This window comes from Phyllopteryx taeniolatus, chromosome 12 (genome assembly GCF_024500385.1).
Source record: "Phyllopteryx taeniolatus isolate TA_2022b chromosome 12, UOR_Ptae_1.2, whole genome shotgun sequence".
In the NCBI taxonomy this organism is placed as follows: domain Eukaryota; kingdom Metazoa; phylum Chordata; class Actinopteri; order Syngnathiformes; family Syngnathidae; genus Phyllopteryx; species Phyllopteryx taeniolatus.
Genome location: NC_084513.1, coordinates 16,131,574 through 16,152,945, shown reverse-complemented (window position 1 = coordinate 16,152,945; position 21,372 = coordinate 16,131,574). Strand labels below are relative to the sequence as shown.

At 39.3% G+C, this 21,372-nt stretch overlaps 3 protein-coding genes across 4 annotated transcripts; 1 reads left to right on the top strand and 2 right to left on the bottom strand.

Moving 5' to 3' along the window:
* The first annotated feature begins 342 nt into the window (after window positions 1-342).
* Window positions 343-4,548, top strand: rabl3 (RAB, member of RAS oncogene family-like 3). The gene is made up of 8 exons (XM_061791238.1): window positions 343-564; window positions 935-1,026; window positions 1,152-1,281; window positions 1,370-1,484; window positions 1,939-2,089; window positions 2,316-2,387; window positions 4,004-4,042; window positions 4,196-4,548. The coding sequence occupies exons 1-8, from the start codon at window positions 474-476 to the stop codon at window positions 4,250-4,252; spliced, it is 747 nt and encodes a 248-aa protein (XP_061647222.1). The 5' UTR covers window positions 343-473; the 3' UTR covers window positions 4,253-4,548.
* Window positions 4,549-4,627: 79 nt separating this feature from the next.
* Window positions 4,628-7,760, bottom strand: LOC133486317 (granzyme B-like). Its single transcript, XM_061791237.1, has 5 exons — window positions 7,095-7,760; window positions 6,849-6,996; window positions 6,425-6,560; window positions 5,756-6,022; window positions 4,628-5,658 (listed from the first exon to the last, which is right to left on the bottom strand). Exons 1-5 carry the CDS (start codon window positions 7,228-7,230, stop codon window positions 5,494-5,496), a joined length of 852 nt encoding a protein of 283 aa, XP_061647221.1. The 5' UTR covers window positions 7,231-7,760; the 3' UTR covers window positions 4,628-5,493.
* Window positions 7,761-7,911: 151 nt separating this feature from the next.
* On the bottom strand, window positions 7,912-15,882 carry LOC133486315 (UDP-glucuronosyltransferase-like). 2 transcript variants are annotated; one of them, XM_061791235.1, is made up of 6 exons: window positions 14,856-15,882; window positions 13,183-13,314; window positions 12,985-13,072; window positions 10,047-10,266; window positions 8,902-9,005; window positions 8,154-8,350 (listed from the first exon to the last, which is right to left on the bottom strand). In XM_061791235.1, exons 1-5 carry the CDS (start codon window positions 15,870-15,872, stop codon window positions 8,909-8,911), a joined length of 1,554 nt encoding a protein of 517 aa, XP_061647219.1. In that variant the 5' UTR covers window positions 15,873-15,882; the 3' UTR covers window positions 8,154-8,350; window positions 8,902-8,908. The 2 variants fall into 2 exon arrangements, with proteins under 2 accessions (XP_061647218.1, XP_061647219.1); XM_061791234.1 differs by lacking the exon at window positions 8,902-9,005 and having other exon boundaries at window positions 7,912-8,350; window positions 14,856-15,865.
* Between the last annotated feature and the right edge of the window lie 5,490 nt (window positions 15,883-21,372).

The window sequence follows — 21,372 nt, the reverse complement described above, 5'->3', positions numbered from 1 at the left end:
GTACATAAAACATAGGCGGGGCCTATCCTGTTTTCTTCCGGCATGCTCCAGTCAGCTATTGAAAAGACATAGATATGAATGGGTACATGCGGCAGCGCAATGAAGCAGATCAGGTAACCGTCGTGCCTATATGGCGGCCATCTTGGGAAGCCCGACGTTCCCATAGAAGGCAATACATGGACACTGTAACTTGCCAATTTCTTAACTGATTTTCATGAAAGTTACTGTTTTTGTCAACGCCAAAACGTATGATATTAATAAACAACATTAAAATAATTTACATATTTTTTTATTTTTACTTGTGAAAGGGAGTCCTAGTTCCATGTCATAATTGTACGACGTTTTACCCAGCCGTAGCCAGCACAATGTCCCAGCATCGTTGGTCTTTTGGTTTTCTTGTCGTGCACATACGTGGAATGCGCTAACGACTTTGACCTCCCTAGCCTAGCGTCCCCATCGGCACGGAGCTCAAAATGGGCGTGTCGTATCTACCAATACATATATGTGAGCAGCAGATCATGGCTTCTCTTGATCGAGTAAAGGTGCTCGTTTTAGGCGATTCCGGTAAGTACGTCTTTTTTTAATAACATTAGTCTTCACGGCTATGTATGTATACATATTATAATACCTTGCTCCAAAGTGCTGTATGCTACAGTAACTTGTAAACATCCCCAGCTTTAGCCTGTCTGTATGTTTTTCATGCAAGGCAAAAGTGAGTGTGGAGTTTTCATGTGAATGATGCAAACGGTCCAAACCTCGGAATGGCACACACGTGTTTGTTTATTGCCATGCTGTGGTTAAGATCAATGCATTAACTTTAATAATAATATGAACTACAACTTGGTCTCCATATTTGTGTTATTTTTATTCAATAAATATGGAGTTGATGCATTCAAATCCTGAGTGTCGTACATTCTGCTCTGCTTGTTGACAGGTGTAGGAAAGTCGTCTCTTGTACATCTTTTGTGCCAGAACCAGGTTTTAGGGAATCCATCATGGACTGTTGGCTGCTCAGTAGATGTACGGGTAAGATGATGTTTAATTGAGATGAAAACTAATGATGCTGTTGGATTTTGTTAAGTGCCCATGGTCTCTTTGCCTTAACTTTGTAAAATAATTAAATGAAATGTGCTCTGAATTTTGCAATACAGGTCCAAGACTATAAAGAGGGAACCCCAGAGGAGAAAACGTACTACATTGAACTATGGGACGTCGGGGGCTCGGTCGGCAGTGCCAGCAGTATCAAAAGCACCAGAGCTGTCTTTTACAATTCAGTCAACGGTAGAGTTGTGTTCATGCTCCTATAATATTTGTACAACTTACAGCCATGATTTCTCCTTGTTTGTTTCACCTCCCTTATGATTTTCAGGAATTATTTTGGTGCACGATCTGACGAATAAGAAATCCTCTCAGAATCTCTATCGCTGGTCACTGGAAGCTTTAAACAAGGATTTGTCTCCAACGGGGGTCATTGTCTCGAATGGGTACGCATTTTTGCCGTGACAAATGATGCAGTTTCACTTCACTGGTCCAAAAACGTTCATTTATTTACCACAAGTAATGTATCTTTACTCATCTATCTATGCTTACGACGTCTAGTAACAGGGAGAACAACTAAATGTGCTTCCATTAGATGGCTGAAGGTACAGTTAACACGTGTATCCACCTGTTGCCATTCATATGACAGAGTAAGTCATGTCTTCCTGCGAGTATATTAGCTTTGTGCTCAACTAAGCACGTCCACACTTCGTTACATAGTCTTCAAGTTTTTGTTTGGTGGTGCGCCCTGAGATTTTTCTAATGTCAAATACAGCATGTGCCTTGGTTCAATAAAGATTTGTGAAATACTGGTTTACACAGTATCGACCTTAAGCGATGTATTTTTTAGTTACCTGTAAAGGGATACTGTTTTTTCTTTTTCTTTTTTTTTTCCTGCAGTGACTATGACCGTGAGCAGTTTGCCGAGAACCCGGTGCCGTTGCTGCTCATCGGCACCAAGTTTGACCAGATTCCTGAGAACAAACGCAGTGAGGTTCTCACGCGGACAGCCTTCTTGTCCGAAGATTTCAACGCGGAGGAGATCAATCTTGTAAGTCAATGTGTTTTATTCATCAATGCCCCTTTTGAATGCTGAATACTACCGAGACAACAAGCTAGCGACGCAACATCTATAGGGACTCCTAGTGGTTGTGCACCCAAAAGTAGGTGCATGTCAATTGTTCCATTAAAAGATAATGCAATCACGTGTATTTATAGGCAAACAAGATCCACCATCTCTAAGGGTTTGTGTATGAAAGTGTGATTTGTTTCTCCAGGACTGCACCAATCTGAGATACTTGGCTGCAGGCACGTCCAATGCAGTAAAGCTGAGCAGATTCTTTGACAAGGTGAGATGAACTGAGTAAAACATGCAGCATTCATTGACATGGATTAAAACCCATCTATTATTCCACCTCCCACCATCCGTCATCTAAATTATAGCTGTAGTCCTAGTTTACAGTATTTTGGATGGACACAATATTTTAATCAAGAAAAAAGACTGAAGGTAGGAAAGTGTCATCACTGTCAGTAACTTTTATTACATGTTTCAAGTAATCATCTCATTTCCTGTACTGCAATTTAGTACAAACCATACTTTTATGTAAGAGGTCATTTGATTTTTAAATAAGATGATAACATTTCCTGTTTTGTTTTTTGTTTTTTCTACACTGTGGAACGTTCAAAGTCGAAGCATTAAGTAGTATATACCAAACAATTTTTTTCCCCGTAAGAAATGATGCAAAGTGGGCATTTTCTGTGTAACAGTTCTGATGTTCGGCATTTGAATCCTACTCAAAAATGCCCATAGATGTGAGTAGGAATCAAAGTTATAAAGTTTTTGACTTTTCTTTAGCTTCAGTTTGCATTTTATTTTGACTTTTTCAACTTCAGTTAGTTTTGGTTGTTTTATTAGGGCGGGTTTGTTGATTTTTTTAAATTAGTTTTTTAAATTGAAAATACCCGTTTTTCGGTTTAGTTTTCATTCGTTTTAGTGTTAGTTTTAGATTTTTGGTGTAATATGGGATATATTTTCAGGTGGAAGATTAAAAACGTATTTTGTCATTAAAGAAATCAACAAAAGACAGCATTAAAAAAATCAGTTAGGACAGATAAACAACTCTCCACAAATAAAATATAAAAAACAAAATATATAGATCAACCCAAAACGCTTATGCATGACATAAATTGACAAAGATGATGTTATGGTTATACTTGGTCTTAATAAATGTTGTGAACAGACTGCAGTTTCAAATAGTTGTTTTTTATTGAAACTCTCATTTTTATTTTTATTTCAGTTAACGAAAATGTTTGTTCAGTTCTAATTTTCGACATGTTGTTCGTTTTCATTTGCTTTAACAACCTTGGTGAGAATGGTTGTTTGTCGATATGTAACCTGCAATTGGCTGGCGACCAGTCCACGCTGTACCCTGCCTCTTGCTGGGATTGGTTCCAGCTAACCCGCAGCCCTAATGAGGACATACACGTAAATAATGTAAATTGAACTTTCTCTAAACTTTGAGGCATATACAGAATTTCCAAAAAATGCTGGTCGGACTCCAAACTGCACCACTTTTGGATGCATGTTTACTACACTTGTGTATGTGAGCGTCCTAAAATGTTTTGATTGTTTAAATGTACATTTCTCAGGCCAGTTAAACGCTCCTGCGACATGGTTGACCTCAAGTGGGTTTTTATTAATTTGAGCTTTGAAAATGCATCTCTTCAATACAGGGCAACTCCACAAGGGAGCGCAAATTCCTTATACAGTACACACGCCAATGTTTGACATGTCTTGCATTACACAATAGAAAACCATTTCACGTAGCAATTTTTTTATTTTGAAATTTTGGGCCCTGTTGCTGCCGCCCCAGCAATGGCACCTTGTGCAGCCACGCATAATGCACGTCAGAAAACGACACTGCATTTGAGATGTGATAAATACATGTACTGTATCTCCAAACAGGTGATTGAAAAAAGGTATTTCACAAGAGATACAAGTCAGGTAAGTTTTGCTTTTAAATTATTTATTTCTGTTTATAAAAGTAAGAAAAAGCTGCACTGTTGTCCTATACTATCCAAATATTGTTCAGTGTTGTCAAAATGTACTTCTTTTCAAGTCATTAAGAAAATGGATGCCATGTGTCTGTCTCTGCAGATGACAGGCTTTACGGACCGAAAGCGCTTCAACTTCAAGAGTTTGCACTATGACTGACAACGTGGTTCGTGGTTTGACTTTAGCAAATGTAGATTTTCACTTTCATTTACTCTTTGTACAAAAACATTTACACAGTAATCAGTCATTTTCAATTCAAATGCTATAAGTAAACCAGTCAAAACTGCACAGTGTCTTTTGATGACGATAGCTACAGAAGTTAGCAGGAAAATGAGAGCAATTATTTTTCATTTATGTAAGCAATGTTATGTACAGTATCTGTCTAATGCTAAAATCATTAAGAAATGTGTCGTTCTGTAAATGCATGTTCAATAAACCAGATTGACAAAGCCAAACCAGATAGATACAATCATTTTTTGGGTTGTTGTTGTTTGTTTTGCTAATTTAGTTTAAAAGAAAATATGAATTGTCCTTTGGGGAACATACTTTTGCCTGGAAATCACATAAGTGACAAAAGACTGTACATTAAGACATTTTATTATTATTATTATTCTTTTGTGTTTGTTAGTATTTTACATTTTGACGGTGTCAAAAAATATAAGACAAGCGCGATATAATGGGATGGATGGGCTTCTAGCAGAGTTGGGAACAAGTCTTTGCTTTGCGAGACACAAGTCAGTCTCAAGTCTTTGGGACTTGCCTGTCTTGACTCGGGACTTGAGGGCAAAGACGAGACTTTCTTGTGACTTGCAAAGCAATGACTTGATCCCACCTCTGGCTTCTTGCGCTATTTTGCCAAATTGAAAAGTCCCAATTTGGCTGGTGTATAAATTTGGAGCTAAACTGTACATTTAGAGCTTTTGCTGTGATGTGTCTTTTTCAAAACGAGAGGTGTAATACAAAAAATACACTCTCTTTTCTCTAAAACATTGATTATATATTAATCATCCATTTAATAATTTTAAACGGTCTATTAAAATATTTTGAAAAGCTGTAGTTCATAATTTGACAATTATTATGAGCATATTCATATGGGTTTTAACACTTTATATATATTTTTATTGATCGAAGTCCACATTTGTTACATTCAGTTAAAGAAACAATAATTGGAAAAGCAGATGTCTACATTTGGCCACACAGCTGACAAATCATTTCAGCAAAGCAAAAGCAAGACATATCCATTTATCTTGCTTGTTTTAATATTGAGAATAGATTACACGCATTATTTGGAAATTAAATTAATTATTACATTATTTCTGAATGAACTGTACCTGCTTTTTTTTCTGAGAAATAAGAGCAATCAAGTCAACATTTAGCAAGTAAAAACAAATGCGGTGGGCTCATGCCAGAACATTCCCCTCCATCACTTCCTTAATCCAGGGAAGAAAGGGGTGGACTTTGGTGAAGACATGCGGTATCCTGCGATTACTGCAGTCCTCTTTGTTGACAAAGGCTGTTATTCCTTGAGGCTTAGTGTTGCAGATTAATGGTCCTCCAGAATCCCCCTTGGAAACAGAAAGATTATCACAGTTTGTCGGTGGCTAAACGTGTTATTTGATGCATGTGCCTGTGTGGTAGTTTATGATAGATAGACTGCATTACCAAACAAACCCCTCCGTTCTTTTCAGGCCTGGTGCATGTCATGTGATCTGACTGAAAGTAGTATTGCCAAATGTTTTTGCACTCAAAGTTGAACTGTATCTTCTCGGTGGTCTCCTTCAGTAGGTCTGAAGAGGGTGCCTCCTTACATCCTCCCACAGTTTGGCCCCAGCCAGCAACAGTACATCTCCTATTGGCTGGGATCTTCCCATCCTTTTTGGGCAGTCCGATCACTTTGACATACCTGTTCAGTTTCGCTTTACGTTTCAACTGTAAGAGAGCACAGTATGACAATTGGTTATTACTGTTCCGTTATCGTGTGGGACAATCTAAGAACTTCTGCACACACTTCGCTTAAATTATATAGAAAAGTAAAATACTGTATTTAAATCATGATTTCTTAGCACACGTTGGATGCAAATAACGTATATGGGTAACATCTGCATCCAGCAAAACAGGTCGAAACTGTATTGTACTTTAAAGTTAAATATAACTTAACTGTACTTAACAAATGTAATGTGCTGGATTTAAAAAATGTCACTGTAACATTATGCACCTTTCTTGTAACACTATTGGGAGCGCTCGTCCCACACATTGAGAATCACTGCTTTAGATGGGATGAAAACGATGTTTCAAGTTTTAAACAAAAGTAAACATGACTTGTTTGTTTACCTTAAGTAGCATAATGTCATAGCTGAAGTTCCCATCGAATTTTGAATGAGGATGGAACTTGGCCACGGGACTCCGTTGCTGGCTTTTCTCATGCATGCCTATGTTGTGTGCTCCAAGTATGACTGTCGTCTCAGGGCTGACAACCAAAGGAACAAACAACATTTAGTTTATATTTATTGTACTTGTCTGAGTAGAAAGTTGTAGGTTTTCTTTTCGTGCGCTCCTTATTTCCATGTGCGTTCTGCATGCTGCAGCTTCCTCCCTCAAGCCAAAATATGCAAGTGAATGTGTCGAAAGTCATCAAAATCAAACTCATGGACAATTGAGTTTATATTTGGATGTGAGAAAAATGGAATGATGAAAATGTGAGCACAAATCGCCAGGTTGGAGACATTGTAGATGCACTGGCAGTATACAAACTCACTGTTTGCAGTGGGCTGCAGTCAGAACAAAGTCCTCGCGGATTAGTATCCCGCCACATTTGTGGACTCCTTGGACTTGCAGCGATGCCATGTAGGGTTTGGAATGAGGCTTTGCAACCTTACCGCCCACTATGCTGCTCCCTGTTGCATCTGATGAAATGGATATGCAGATTCCTTTTTTTCTTCATGTATTTGTACTTTGTAAAAATGAACTTCATAACTATGTACAGACATTAATTGAATCTTACCTGCAACCCAGGAGAAGAGATGAAGGGCAAATACGGTGCAGTAAACATGCATCATGATTGCTGTGCAGGATGAGCACTGACTGATCAGACACATTTTGAAAGATAGACCCCCGAAGTCATTAACACTTTCCCCCATAAAGGAAATTGATGCGAGGTGCTGGCAGATGTTGTGATGACACTTTTTTTTTTTTTTTTTTTTTTTTTTTTTTTTTTTTTTTATAAAATCCTTTTCGCTACTGCACAACGACTACAATATAATCATTCTTAATAGTCTGCAAATTGTTAAACATGTTATTAATGCATTTTCACTCGCTTTTTAATCGACATTGAGTCATATGCTTTTATACTTTAATTTTAAGTGACAATTTAATATAAGGCCAGAGATTGATGATTGCCTTCTCACACATTGTGGTTAAATATGTTACTAAGAAAATTTGTATTGTGATTAATGTCAGACTTATATTAACATGTTCTGCAAATTTAATTATTTGTGAATTAATGTTAAGATTATAGATTACATTTGTAAATAGTTGTTTTTGTCTAACATTGCTGTAAAATTAATCACTTAATTTGGGTTTCAGTAATTACCAATTTCCATATTCCTGCTTTTTAACGTATAGAGGTGAAAGTGAAAGCCCTAACCCCAAATGAGAGTTATAGAAGTTCTTCACGAGCTCTACAAGAGAGTGACTTTATTCACGGTCTACTTTTTCATTCAAGCTTGAGAGCAGTTTAGGAATTGACCCCATCAATGTTCTTTATGATCAAACCTTTCAGCTGACAGTAACAGTTCAGTAAAACAACAATATACAAAAGATTTAGCTTGACCATTTAGCCAAAACAAATGTATTTATTTATTTGTTTAGATCATCTTAAAATGTTGCCGGCACACATTCAACACAGACACACATCCATTCATACACCATTACAATAGTCATAGAACTTTACATTCCATTTACATCTGTCAGAGTTTTTACTCTGATTTCCTCTTTGCAGTCCCCTTTCTACAACACTTGCGGGTGCAGAACAAGCAGCACTTAAGAGTCACCCACAGTGCAGTCACAACCACAGCGAGCAGGAAACCAGCGACATCTAGGCTGTGGTACTGGAACCAGTTCAAATCGTGTGCCGCTACACGTAGATGTGCTGCTCCTTTGTGTCTCATGACAAATTCGGTCCAAAAGACAGCCAGGTCCAAAGGCTGAACGGGGCGGTCCAGGTGTATTGTGGACAATTTTACCATCTTCTCTTTATAACTGCACAGAGGCAAATATATATGTCACTGATAATGGCCACAGTCAATAATGACACATTAGGGATGGATGAACTATATTCACAACTGGATTACAATAAACAACATTTGCATGCTTAGCATGCCAAAGTTGCACAATTCCATGCTAATTACGGCCTGCCGCACACCAAGTGAAGCGGCCAAATGTGACTGAACGGGACTGTTGCAAAAAATACAGTCGGTCACTCACACCCGCACACCAGGCGATTGACCCTCGCACACATAACCAACTTGATGCAATGGAAAAACTGCAACCTCTGGTGTTCTTGTTGGGAAAAAACATTTTGAGACGCCACATATACTACTGTAGTATTTTTTACTGAACCACAAACAACATGGAGAGAGTGTGTTTATATATTATACATATTGCCCCATTCATCATTGACAGTACTCGTTTATTTTGGCAAAAGAGACTCTCTACACTTTGCTTTCTAGCTACTGGTACATATGAAATTATAAATACAGTAATACAAAAATGATTGACTGTTACATCTGTGATGTTGCAACGCTGTTTACCTGTGATTTAAGTTTTGAATCGCAGCAAAAGTCGACAGTTCAGTTGGATTCGGCCGCAGTGTGGCGGCGGGCCAAACAGATGTACGATGCACATCAGACCTTTGCTACGCTTGAAAGAAAGTACATCAGAGAAATACCCGTCTATGACCTTGCTTTATCTGGACTACAGTTTGTTGACAGTCATATTAAACCAAGATTTGTTTTAAACTAAAACACCAATGGAATGCTGCTTTTCACAATAGTTCATAATGACATTATTGTCACGAATCTCTCCACTTGACCCCTATTTTTAGTGATAGACTGATGAACTACTCGCAAAATGTTACCCATATTGGGCTTTTAGGTGAAATCTCAGGATGAACCTAAAATGCAATATAACCAGCACTATATACAGGTGAACTTATATTTAACCTCTCAAATTTTGAATAAACAGTTTGAACTGTTTCATGTTTGGGTACTTTTGCTCAAACTGCTGTTCTCTAAAAAGGAGCAGATGTTATTAGTTTTTTTTTTGTTTTTTTTTCCTCCAAGGACGTCTACTTTTTGCCTTTCTGTGACTTGCAGTCTCTCTATCTCTGTTGTAACCTGCTGATGACATTGTGACACTAAGCTCTTGGCCACTTCCGTCTGAGAACATCCTGTTTGATGGCATGGTACTGTTGGTCAATTATTAGTTGTCATCTTGGTATCATAACGTCAAAATGTAAAGGGCATGATGAAGAGGACTGTTAAAATACCATTTTTAATTGAACCAGAAAATGTATTAGTCCATTTATAGATCAAAACACCTATTGTGAATTTGGCCATTTCCCTCCTTGTTAGAGGGAACAGCAAGTTGTGCAAAAAAAATGATGAAACATTGAACAGCTGGACATGTGAATTTAAAAGTTTAGAGGTCAAATTAAGTTCACCTGCAAAGGTTATAGTTCATTTTAGATTCATCCTGAAATTTTACCCCAAAGTGAAATTTTCCCAACTTGTTGTGAGTAGTGTATATTTTTCCTGTTTCAACTATTATATTTGGCCCATGTTGACATCACAAGTACTGTCATGCATACTTCTCTAAACATCAAAATCACACACACAGACACACTAGAAGTCAGTCAAATGGGTTATTCTTAACATCCACATCAGAGTTGCCTTACCGTTTGTTATTGATAATATTATTCAGAGCCACCAGCAGTTCGTCTGTCTTCACGTCGTGTATACTGAGCGTCTCGGCAATGCCACGCACTACCATGCGGTGAACATTGTCCGCCTGATCTCCAAACAGTGGAAACATGAGCATGGGAACAGCGTTGCAGAGGCCTTCATAGATACCATGGGTCCCTCCGTGGGTGAGGAACGCTTTGGCCTTGGGGTGAGCTGAGGAGCATGTGGAAAGAGTTTGAGGTCAAGGAGCAAAGCAATCATGATATGATTGGATATCATGTTAGAGAAATCAATCGATTTGTATTTGTTAAACTCTTTTCATACAAATATTGCATTGCAAAGTGCTTTTCACAATAAAAGCAGCCACACTGCAGCCTGACTGATAATGATAACATTTTGGAAAATCCATTGATGAGGAAGGTAGAATAGGGTTAAAGTGACTTGAATAAAGGAGAGAGAAAAATACGAGAAAGGGATAAATAAAAGTACAATGGTGCCTTGAGATGCGAGTTACCCATACAAGCACTGTATGGTGGTAATGAACTCAACTCACTTCACAGAGCAGCAGTTTGGCAGATAGTGAACAATTCTTAAATTAACTTAAATGCGCGAAGCCTACAGTGAAAAAGTGGACCAATGAAGCAAAGGTGGAACTTCAAAGCTGTTTAGACTGCACAGACTGGAGTGTCTTTGAAAATTCAGCTGGCAGCCTGGATGAATATACGGACACTGTTACATCCCATATCAGTTTCTGCGAAGATGTGTGTGTACCAACAAAGTCATTTCGCACATTCAACAACAACAAGCCGTGGTTCACTGCTAAACTTAAGCAGCTTCACCAAGCTAAGGAGGACGCATATCAGAGCGGGGACAGGGCCCTGTATAATCGAGCTAGAAACCAGCTGACTAAAGAAATTAACATTGCAAAGAGGAACTATGCAGCAAAGTTGGAAAAACAGTTTAGCGCTAACGACTCTAAATCAGTCTGGCATGCATTCCAATCGCTGACTAATTACAAGCGACGATCCCCCCAAGCTGAGAACAATAGCACACTAGCCAACGACTTAAATACCTTATACTGCAGATTTGAAAAGGACACTTTCACACCCACCCATCCAGCCGCACCCCCGACCACAATCACACCTCTGACTTCTGCGTTAACCATCCATGAACAGGATGTGAGACGCATCTTCAAACAACGAACGATTAACAAACCGGCAGGCCCAGACTATGTGTCCCCATCCTGCCTCAAAGTCTGCGCGGACCAGCTCGCACCAGTCTTCACTCAGATCTTCAATAGATCTCTGGAACTGTGCGAAGTACCATCCTGTTTCAAACGCTCCAGCATCATTCCAGTCCCCAAGAAACCTGCAATCTCGGGTCTAAATGACTACAAGCCTGTCACCTTGACATCTGTGGTCATGAAGTCCTTTGAACGTCTCGTGCCGGACCACCTCAAGAGCGTCACAGGTCCCCTGCTGGACCCCCTGCAGTTTGCCTACCGAGCGAACAGGTCTGCGGATGATGCAGTCAACATGGGACTGCACTTCATCCTAGAACACCTCAACAGTGCAGGGACCTACGCGAGGATCCTGTTCGTGGACTTCAGCTCAGCGTTCAACACCATCATCCCTGAACTCCTTTCATCCAAGCTTCTCCAGCTCAGCGTCTCATCTGCCATCTGCCAGTGGATTTACAGCTTTCTGACGGGCAGGACACAGCAGGTCAGGTTGGGGGAGGCCACCTCATCCACACGCAACATCAGCAATGGGGCGCCCCAAGGTTGTGTCCTCTCTCCGCTGCTCTTCTCTCTCTACACGAACGACTGCACCTCAGCGCACCCGACTGTCAAACTCCTGAAGTTTGCAGATGACACCACTGTCATCGGCCTCATCAAGGACGGTGACGAGTCTGCATATCGACAGGAAGCGGGGCAGCTGGAGCTGTGGTGCGGCCGACACAACCTGGAGCTGAACACGCTCAAGACTGTAGAGATGATCGTGGACTTCAGGAGGCATCCTTTGCCACAGCTGCCCCTCACGTTGTCCAGCTGCCTTGTGTCAACCGTCGAGACCTTCAAGTTCCTGGGAATTACAGTCTCTTAGGACCTGAAGTGAAGACCGAGCCCGCAACGCCATAGATGCGCTAACAAATAGCATCTGTGTTGCAGCGTTATATAATCCTTTAAGCAAAAACATAAGTAATAATGATTATTATTATAATTATGAAATTCAATTAATTAAATTTTATCATTAATTGGAGACTCCAAATTGCCCGTAAGTGTGAATGTGAGTGTGAATGGTTGTTTGTTTGTATGTGCCCTGCGATTGGCTGGCAACCAGTTCAGGGTGTACCCCGCCTCCTGCCCGATGATAGCTGGGATAGGCTCCAGCACGCCCGCGACCCTAGTGAGGAGAAGCGGCTCAGAAAATGGATGGATGGGTGGATGGATATTTTGTATGTTTTTTAATCAATACAATATTTTACTGTAGAGTGGTATTTTTCTTATTTAAAAAAACATCACAAACATTTTTGTTGGATTTTTGGGCGGAGGCTGGAATGGATTAATGGCATTTCCATTCATTTCAACAGGGAAAGATAATATGAGTGTTTTGAGTTACAAATGTGATCATGGAACAAATTAAACTCTTATCTCAAGGCAAAATTGTAATGTAAAATAATCAAGAAGAAACAACAATTTATCTTTATACAATAAGAACCACGATAAATTAAATACAAATAATTCATCTTACTACAACAAACAGGATCACAAGAAAGAAGACAAGAATATAAAAAGAGAAAAACAAAAGTTATACATTAAAATGTAACGTAATGAAAAAGCCAGATTAAATCTTGAGTTCATTTTTAAAATATGACTACTATTGCAAATACTTAAAGTCGACACAATTATGGCCATAAAACCAAACCTACCTAAAAGATCATTCTGAGGTAGCCACTTCATCAGTTTAACATTCTTTGGCACATTCTTAAGTTCAACTCCAGTGTATCGCCACAAAACCTGAAACACACACACATTTACTGCATGGAAAAATTGGTTAATTTGGGCTATGATGTAGTATGCAGGATGTAGTGTGAAAATGTTATTTATTGTGTAACTGGTGCAGTTACCTTCTGTGGAATCTGCCGAAATGCACCAAGGAATTGTTGGGCTTTCTCCTCTGGCATCTTGGACACCATGGAGCCCAAGGTAAAGATGATAAAGCCATCCTCCCCCGAGCCTTCTACAAACTCCTCCAAATCCTGCCACGACCAAACAAAGCATTATTTTCAGCACATCGGATGTAGAACATTGTGTTAAAAAAAATTAATAATAACATGCTCCTGTACTTCAGGTTTATGTATGGACTGATTAAAAGTACTCTGTGGTACAATTTTAATGTTGCAGATTCTATTCAGTGTACATCCACTCAGAATCCCTGCCACACTGGCCGTAGTGCAGATGTATACTTTACATGAGGCACATTTCACGCATTGCAAGACAACAGCATTTTTTATTTGCTAAACATGCAAACAAGATTACTCAAGTAATCCCTAATAATCCTTATTGTTGTTTTCCAAATGGTTAGCTCTGATTTGATTAACTATTCAAACAGTTGTGAAGTGTTGCAATTTGGCCCAACCACGGGTCAAAGAATGGAACCACAGTTGATACTTTGTCAATCTAGTTAAAATTTCACGTACTGTATACTTATGTGTTTTCAATAACAATTGTTTTTCTTTTTCTTTTTTTTCCCCCTCTAACCTGTCCTCTTCAGATGCTTAGTCATGCAGCATGGTGAACTGTATGCTTTTTTTTGTGTACAACAGAAGAGTTAGACATATTGCCTCTATAGTTATTTGTATTGAGTTAGATATTGATTGGGAATGCAGTTGGACAGAACAAGGTTTGAGAGGGGAGAAACGGAGATAAACCGGACCTCTCTATTTGTGGGGCATAGGGACAGATTCCGACCGAGAATTGCAAATGTCCGTGAATAATTGATATCCCCCTTGGTCAATAAGGGCTCTTGTTGTTAGCAGAAAAAGACACCTTACTGAGTACAGTATATTCAACTCATTCAATTGGTAAATCGTTAAATTGTTTGAGAATATATACATTTGGAAAGTGACTGTTTAAAACACAAGCCACAGTCAGAGTTTTATGAAATAAATTCACAAAAACCAACAGTAACTAATGCACACACTCATATAAATATCGACAGGAACAAAAATGCAAGAGCAACGTTTTAGATTTTTAGATTTTCTACAACTCCACTACTGTAGTTTAAAGCATCACTGCACTGATTTCTGGCTACTCAAAATGCTTCTTGCTGAGCACATTCCACACTACAGATGTTTTGCTAGTCAAACTTAATTGTAACAAGTTTTGCTCTGAGCAACACCAATCAGAAGTGGGAAAAATGCTGACACGCTTTGGCCCTGTGAGGATGAATTTAAAATCTGATTGGTTTCAAGAAACAGTGCCATTACTAATATACTGTAGTTTAAGTTACATCTGTCGGTACTACTGATTTTAGCCAAGAGAAACACGACAAATTGAAGAAAATAGATTGTTGGTAATAAATTAATACAATTTCAGGGAACAAATTTAAGTTGTAAATGTAAGTCAGTACTTTTAATTGTGTAAAGTCAGCAACAGGGTCCTTGCTAATTCTGACTGGCCACCATTGAAGGTCTAAGCCTGATCTTGTAAAGAGGAAGCATGTGCTGTAGTGTACATAATACGCCTTGAGTGAATCCAGATGTGACACGTCATTGGCTTTAGTGGTTGGAATACTCACTGCGGGCAGGGGTTGCTGTTTTGCGCAATTGATACCGCCAATAAAAAACATGTTGGGCATCACAGGTTTGGGCCACTCCAGGACAAAGTCGTATCTCAGGAGCCAAATAGCCCCATGGCTCAACAGATTCTTGTAGGTCATGCCTTCCTCCACATACTCACTGACCAGCTCGTCAAAGTGGGCATACATGAGATGACACAAATAGGACTCCACCAGAGCCAGAATGTTGTTTTTGACCCTCTCTGTGAAGGTCATGACATCTGTGTTACCGGAGTAGAATTTGGGAACGTAAGACAATGGAACGGGGCACCGGTTAGCCTTGGAATCTAAGTCACAGGGAAGTCCACGTAGGAAGTAAACAGCCGGGATGCCAAAGATATGAGCCAGGATGGAGCCGCATGGGAGGAAAGGATCTGTCAGCACCAGATCGAAGGCTTCATCCCTCAGCTGACTCAGCAGAGGCTGCTGGTCCAGGAGACTTCTACAGCCTCTTCCCTGGAATGACGTAAAGTTGACCAAAAGCTCTACATTGAACAACATGTCGGTGAACACCGGCGACTTGACGAAGACACTGTCCTGGAGCTGCGCAAACGTGCCGTCCAGCTCGGCTTTGTTGTAGGGCACCTTGTAGAGCTGAGTCCTGTAGCCCTCTGAGCTGTTCATCAGCAGACTGCTCTCAGGCACCAAAACCACCACCTCGTGTCCTCTGTGCGTCAGCTCCTTCACCAAGATCTTCATGCTCAGCCAGTGACTCCCATCAACGGGAATAACCAGCACCTTCCCCCCCTCCGCAGGCCCCAGAAAAGAGCAACAGAGCCCGGCCAGCAGCCCCAGTGCGGAAAACCACACCCTGACACACATCGCCTCCTCTCCCTTGCTGCAAAAGTGGCCAAAATAGAGGAAGAGCCAGTCGCAACTTTTGCCAGTTGAAGTGTGTGTGTGTGGTGTGTGTGTATGTGTGTGCGTGTGTGCGTGTGTGAGTGAGCATGTGGTCCTGGGAGCTGTTTTATCAGGCATCTACCGAGCGTGATGTAATCAAAGCAAGACGGAGGGATGTAAGATTACACCAGTTAATCATTTGCTGTCGTGTCTGTCTATTTTCTTTTTTTACACACACATATCTTGTCACGCTCATGTTTACTCATTTACAACTGGGTGTGTTATGGAACTTTGTGTTATTACTTTGCAACTTGAGGGAGAAAGCAACACATTTGTCAAACATTTAAACAGGCAAATAGTTTCACCTTTTTAATAGCGTTTTCATTTCATTCAAGCATCAAATGTGTTTTATTTGTCTCATTAGTCCGCGGTTGGCTTTAGATTTGCGAGTCATGATGGCTTTGCTTTCGGCTTATACAACTGACTTGCGCAAAGCAGTGCAAAGTTTACTTTGACCATGCCTTTACTCCCCCACCCGCAAACCCTTTTGGCCTCATCTCACCTTTTTTCCCTCTCTGACATTTCATTCTTTATGACTACGGCCTTTTTGCAGGCATTTGTTAACATAATTTGATCATTTTACCACTTGCCACAGCTACAACATGAAACCTTTGAAATTCTGATTGCACTTCTAACACAACCCAGCAAGTGCCCAGACGTTTTCTGTTTTTTAAACCCTTATTGGGTAAACTCAAGGACTTCTCATACTTTGAAGCCTGCACAGTTTTTCTCAGTCAATAAGAACATAAATGCAATGATACTAATAAAAGATTCATATTAAAAACATTATAATGTTATGTGATTATGAGGAAATATCATGATGAAAAAAATGTGTTGTAATGATTTCCTGTGTGTTACTTTTCAGTTGAATGTTTCTGTCAATGTGTGATTTGAGATGAACAGGATATACTGCTTGGGTACAAAAACAAACGTCGGTAAGCAAGCCAAGTAGTGCTGCACATACAGTAGACTTTTATTGTATGTTGCAGTGTGTTCTGTTTTTGTTTGTTTCATGGATAGCAATTTTGACCTTTACTAGTAGTACTCGTAAGGTCAAAAACATCTTTCTAGTACTACTAGTGGGCATTCTCACTGTTACTTGTGGTACTATAGTTAGGTATGGTTTACCTTACTTGACATTTTGGTACTAGTAGTACATACTACTGAGGACAAAAATGCCTAACTGGTGCTACTAGTAGGGTCCAGGAGAATACTAGTGCATGACACATACCTACTAGTTGGGCCTACTAGCGTTATTAGTGCAGCATAGTAGTTTACAGTTAAGTTTAACAGCATACTAATAGGCCACAAGTCGCATTAGTAGTGGAAAAATATGACTACTACCAAACAGTTGTTCAACTAGTGCACCCTAGTTATTCTACTAGTACATGGACCATAAAATGGATATCAATGATACAGAATAAAACCTCAACTGGAGTTTCATGTTGTTTCTACATTTGTATGAGACAGACAGATGTATGCTGAAAAGGGTTGAAGAAAGAAAAGAAAAACTTCCAAAACAAGCTATGTAAGTTGAGTACAACTGTTACGCACTGATAATGTAGCCAATTTATGATAAATTAAATTGTGGTCATTATTGTCATGGGTTAATTTAGAACAGAATTGATAAGAATTTTAATGTACTTTGTGTGTCATAAAGGAACAATTCACAATCTGTGAGGCTGTTATAACTTAATTTTTTTTCGCTTGTGGGAAAATAATAGGGTTAATCAGAACTCTGATGCTAAAATTAGTGCAGGATCGTTACCGACTGTATGTTAGCTTGCTTGCTAGCTACAGTATTTTCATCCTAGAAACAAACACAAGCCTTCATTTTTGCTTAGAATTTGTGCTCACTGCTTTGCACTGATTTTTGTTTTTCAAACTTTCATACAATATATAAAAAGCAATTGTGCTTTATGTATGTCCTAAACAGAAATCATAAAACTGTTTGATTTCATTTGTTCTTGTTCATACTGTATTTCAGTGTTATTTTTTATCAAAAACACTCATTATTGAAAAGCACTTGTTTACATTACAGTTCAGAACAATTGAATTGGACTAATTATTAATTTGTATTTTTCTATCCCTATGATCACATACACTTAATCTGGTTTTGGAAACTATATTTTGGGGAATTGCTGATGCTTGTCTCACGTGTTGAGGTTATGGTGAGCTTTAGAGGATTTTCAGATTTCAAACTATGACCTGGCACTCTTTTAAGTTTGACCAGTTAGTGTTTAATTCAAAATGTTAATCAGTTTCCAAGCCAAAACTGATATCCCAAAGACACAAAGACAATTTGTCTGCTTTTACAGAGAACCAAGAATACCATAAAGTATGCATACAGTATAGCCGAGAGAATGAAACCAGAAGATTTGGAAGTTTTAAAGTTATAATTTCAAAAATGTTCATTTTTTTTTTGTTTGTTCATAAAAGTCTGCTTATTCCTGTTGGCTCCCCCCCTCCCCCTCACACACACACGCACTTATGAAACTATGGCTACACCCCCTTCCTTGAATGACTTCCATGTGTTATCTTCAAACATTAACTCTCAAGTTGCAGCCTGTTTGCATGTAATCACGCACGTACACGCGCACACACACATGCACACTTTCTTAATAGTGTGCGTGACTGCGTGTGTTATCCTGTGTCCCTTTTCAACCTCGCATACGCCCTCCACACACACACACAAACACACACTCGCACGCACACTTGCATGAGCATTGTTAGTGCCGTGAGAACCTTTCAAAAAAAAAAAAAAAGGAAAGCAACTTTGGAGGGGTGGATAACATCAGACAAAAAAAATGTCATTTGTGGAATTCCCAACGTGCCGCAGCTCGCTTTGACAATTACCAATAAGAAAATAAGGACGACGTTCCCTGCTGCCTTGTTGACCAAGAGCTTATTTTTCGACTAAATTAGACATCGTGACGTGGTAATGGGCGGCACGGTGGGCGACTGGTTAGAGCGTCAGCCTCACAGTTCTGAGGACCCGGGTTCAATCCCCGGTCCCACCTGTGTGGAGTTTGTATGTTCTCCCCGTACCTGTGTGTGTTTTCTCTGGGCACTCCGGTTTCCTCCCACATCCCCAAGCACATGCATTAATTGGAGACTCTAAATTTCCCATAGGTGTGAATGTGAGTGCGAATGGTTGTTTGTTTCTATGTGCCCTGTGATTGGCTGGCAACCAGTTCAGGGTGTACCCCGCCTCCTGCCCGATGATAGCTGGGATAGGCTCCAGCACGCCCGCGACCCGAGTGAGGAGAAGCAGCTCAGAAGATGGATTGATGGATATAGCAATTTAAGGACACAACAATATTCTAAGGGATTCAAATGTATCAGTGTGTATGCATGCTCCTGTTAATTCTTAATACATTCTCTTGAAAAAGAAAATAGATTTTCCAGATCACTTTTTCATTCATAATGGAATCTAAATGAATGTGTTTATATAGTACAAGTGATAAAGTAAGTATACTACTATACTACTTATAAAGCAGAAGTTGGGTATTTTGGGGTGCTGTATGAATCATTTACTCATCATGTGATTGTACTCAGATGTTTTGGCAGATGTCCTCCAAAAAATAATTTAAATATAACTTGCATTAAAGGAAGAAGCAAATTATTTCATGTACTGTATTTACAGTTACTCATCATGTAATTGTATGTTAGGTTTTGATTTTAGTGCCTGGTTGTTGCTAAAAATGAACACACGAGAGCGCCATTTGGTCATGAGAGTGAGATAATGATTAATGGAAACTGCAAAAACAGGACGACAACAAAGGGAAAGCCAAAAGTCAAGACCTTAACGCTGTATGGGAACATTAATAATACATATTGATCCCTGCAGAGAATATTGACAGATGCATTACAATACTTACGCTAGTCAATAAAACAGGTTAGAGCAGGGGTGGGGAATCTTGTGCTCAAGGGCCACGTTTGATTTTTAAACCAGATAGATGGTCAGGTGATTCGTTAATGAGGTTAAAATGTATATGTAAAATCGGAAAATAGTTCATTCTATTTTTTTTAATGAGTTTTTACTATTTTATTGTATTATTTATAAATAATTTGGTTAGAATGAATAAACCAGGGCAGGACTGGAGTCCATTTTAAGGGTAGTTTCAACCCTCACAACGCTGTTGAGTACAGTACAGTATTTCCACAGCTGTGTTTTGATCATCACACCGATACAACAAACAGGAATGTCATTGTTAGGACCACCTGAAAGTTGTGGGTCAATTCCTGTGCTGTAACAAGAGTTCATCTTTGTCATTATTAATTGATGCTGTTGCAGCTCACGCACTAATGTCACACACACACACGCGCTTATGAAACTATGGCTACACCCCCTTCCTTGAATGACTTCCATGTGTTATCTTCAAACATTAACTCTCAAGTTGCAGTCTGTTTGCAAGTAATCACGCACGTACACGCGCAGACACACTTGCACACTTTCTTAATAGTGTGCGTGACTGCGTGTGTTATCCTGTGTCCCTTTTCAACCACGCATACGCCCTCAACACACACACACACACACAAACACAGACTCGCACGCACACTTGCATAAGCATTGTTAGTGCCGTGAGAACCTTTCAAAAAAAAAAAAAAAAAAAATGAAACCAACTTTGGAGGGGTGGATAACATCAGACAAAAAAAAAAAGTCATTTGTGGAATTCCCAACGTGCCGCAGCTCGCTTTGACAATTACCAATAAGAAAATAAGGACGACGTTCCCTGCTGCCTTGTTATTTATATAACTAGCCAAGAAAATGTAACTTAGTGATGTTGCTTTTCAGGAGGTATACTGTACCACACATGGTCTTCAAAGTAAAATCTCTATTTTTGCCCCCCCCACGCCCCAATTAAAAAAACACTTATTTATTTTTTTCCTCTTCAATATAAAGAAAACAATAAATGACAATGATTAGTCAAAACAAGTTTTGCATTTTTGCTTGTTTCCCGCACTACTGGGATTTTGTTATTTTTATTTTTATTTATTTATTGATTTCATCTTTTTGTCTTTATCCTAAACTAAATACAATCTAAATATTTTTTCCTCAGCAATTAACTGTCACTGAGGCTGTGAGCCAGTGGCGTGTAACGCTCCGGTGTATTTTATGCCCTCCCCCCACGAAAACCAATCGTAGACGGGCTGCTGCTTGCATTCCACTATCCAGTATTGAAGTGGATCAGTATGTTTTCTTGACACGCTGCACTGCTTTCGCAATGCACCATGTTTAAAACGAACTGGCTAGCTGACGTCATTTGACTCGCTGGGTAAGAAAAGATGAAAACACGTCTGCATTTTAGTGTTTGGTTCCCCCTCCTGCACAAAGTGACGATCACTTTCATAATATTTATTGTGAAAGTGTGAACTCTCAGTTTAATTGAGATAACATCATTAGAAAGCTTCATAATAATAATAATAATAATATAGTAATTTAAGGACACAACAATATTCTAAGGGATTCAAATGTATCTGTGTGTATGCATACTCCTGTTAATTCTTAATACATTCTCTTGAAAAAGAAAATAGATTTTCCAGATCACTTTTTCATTCATAATGGAAATCTAAA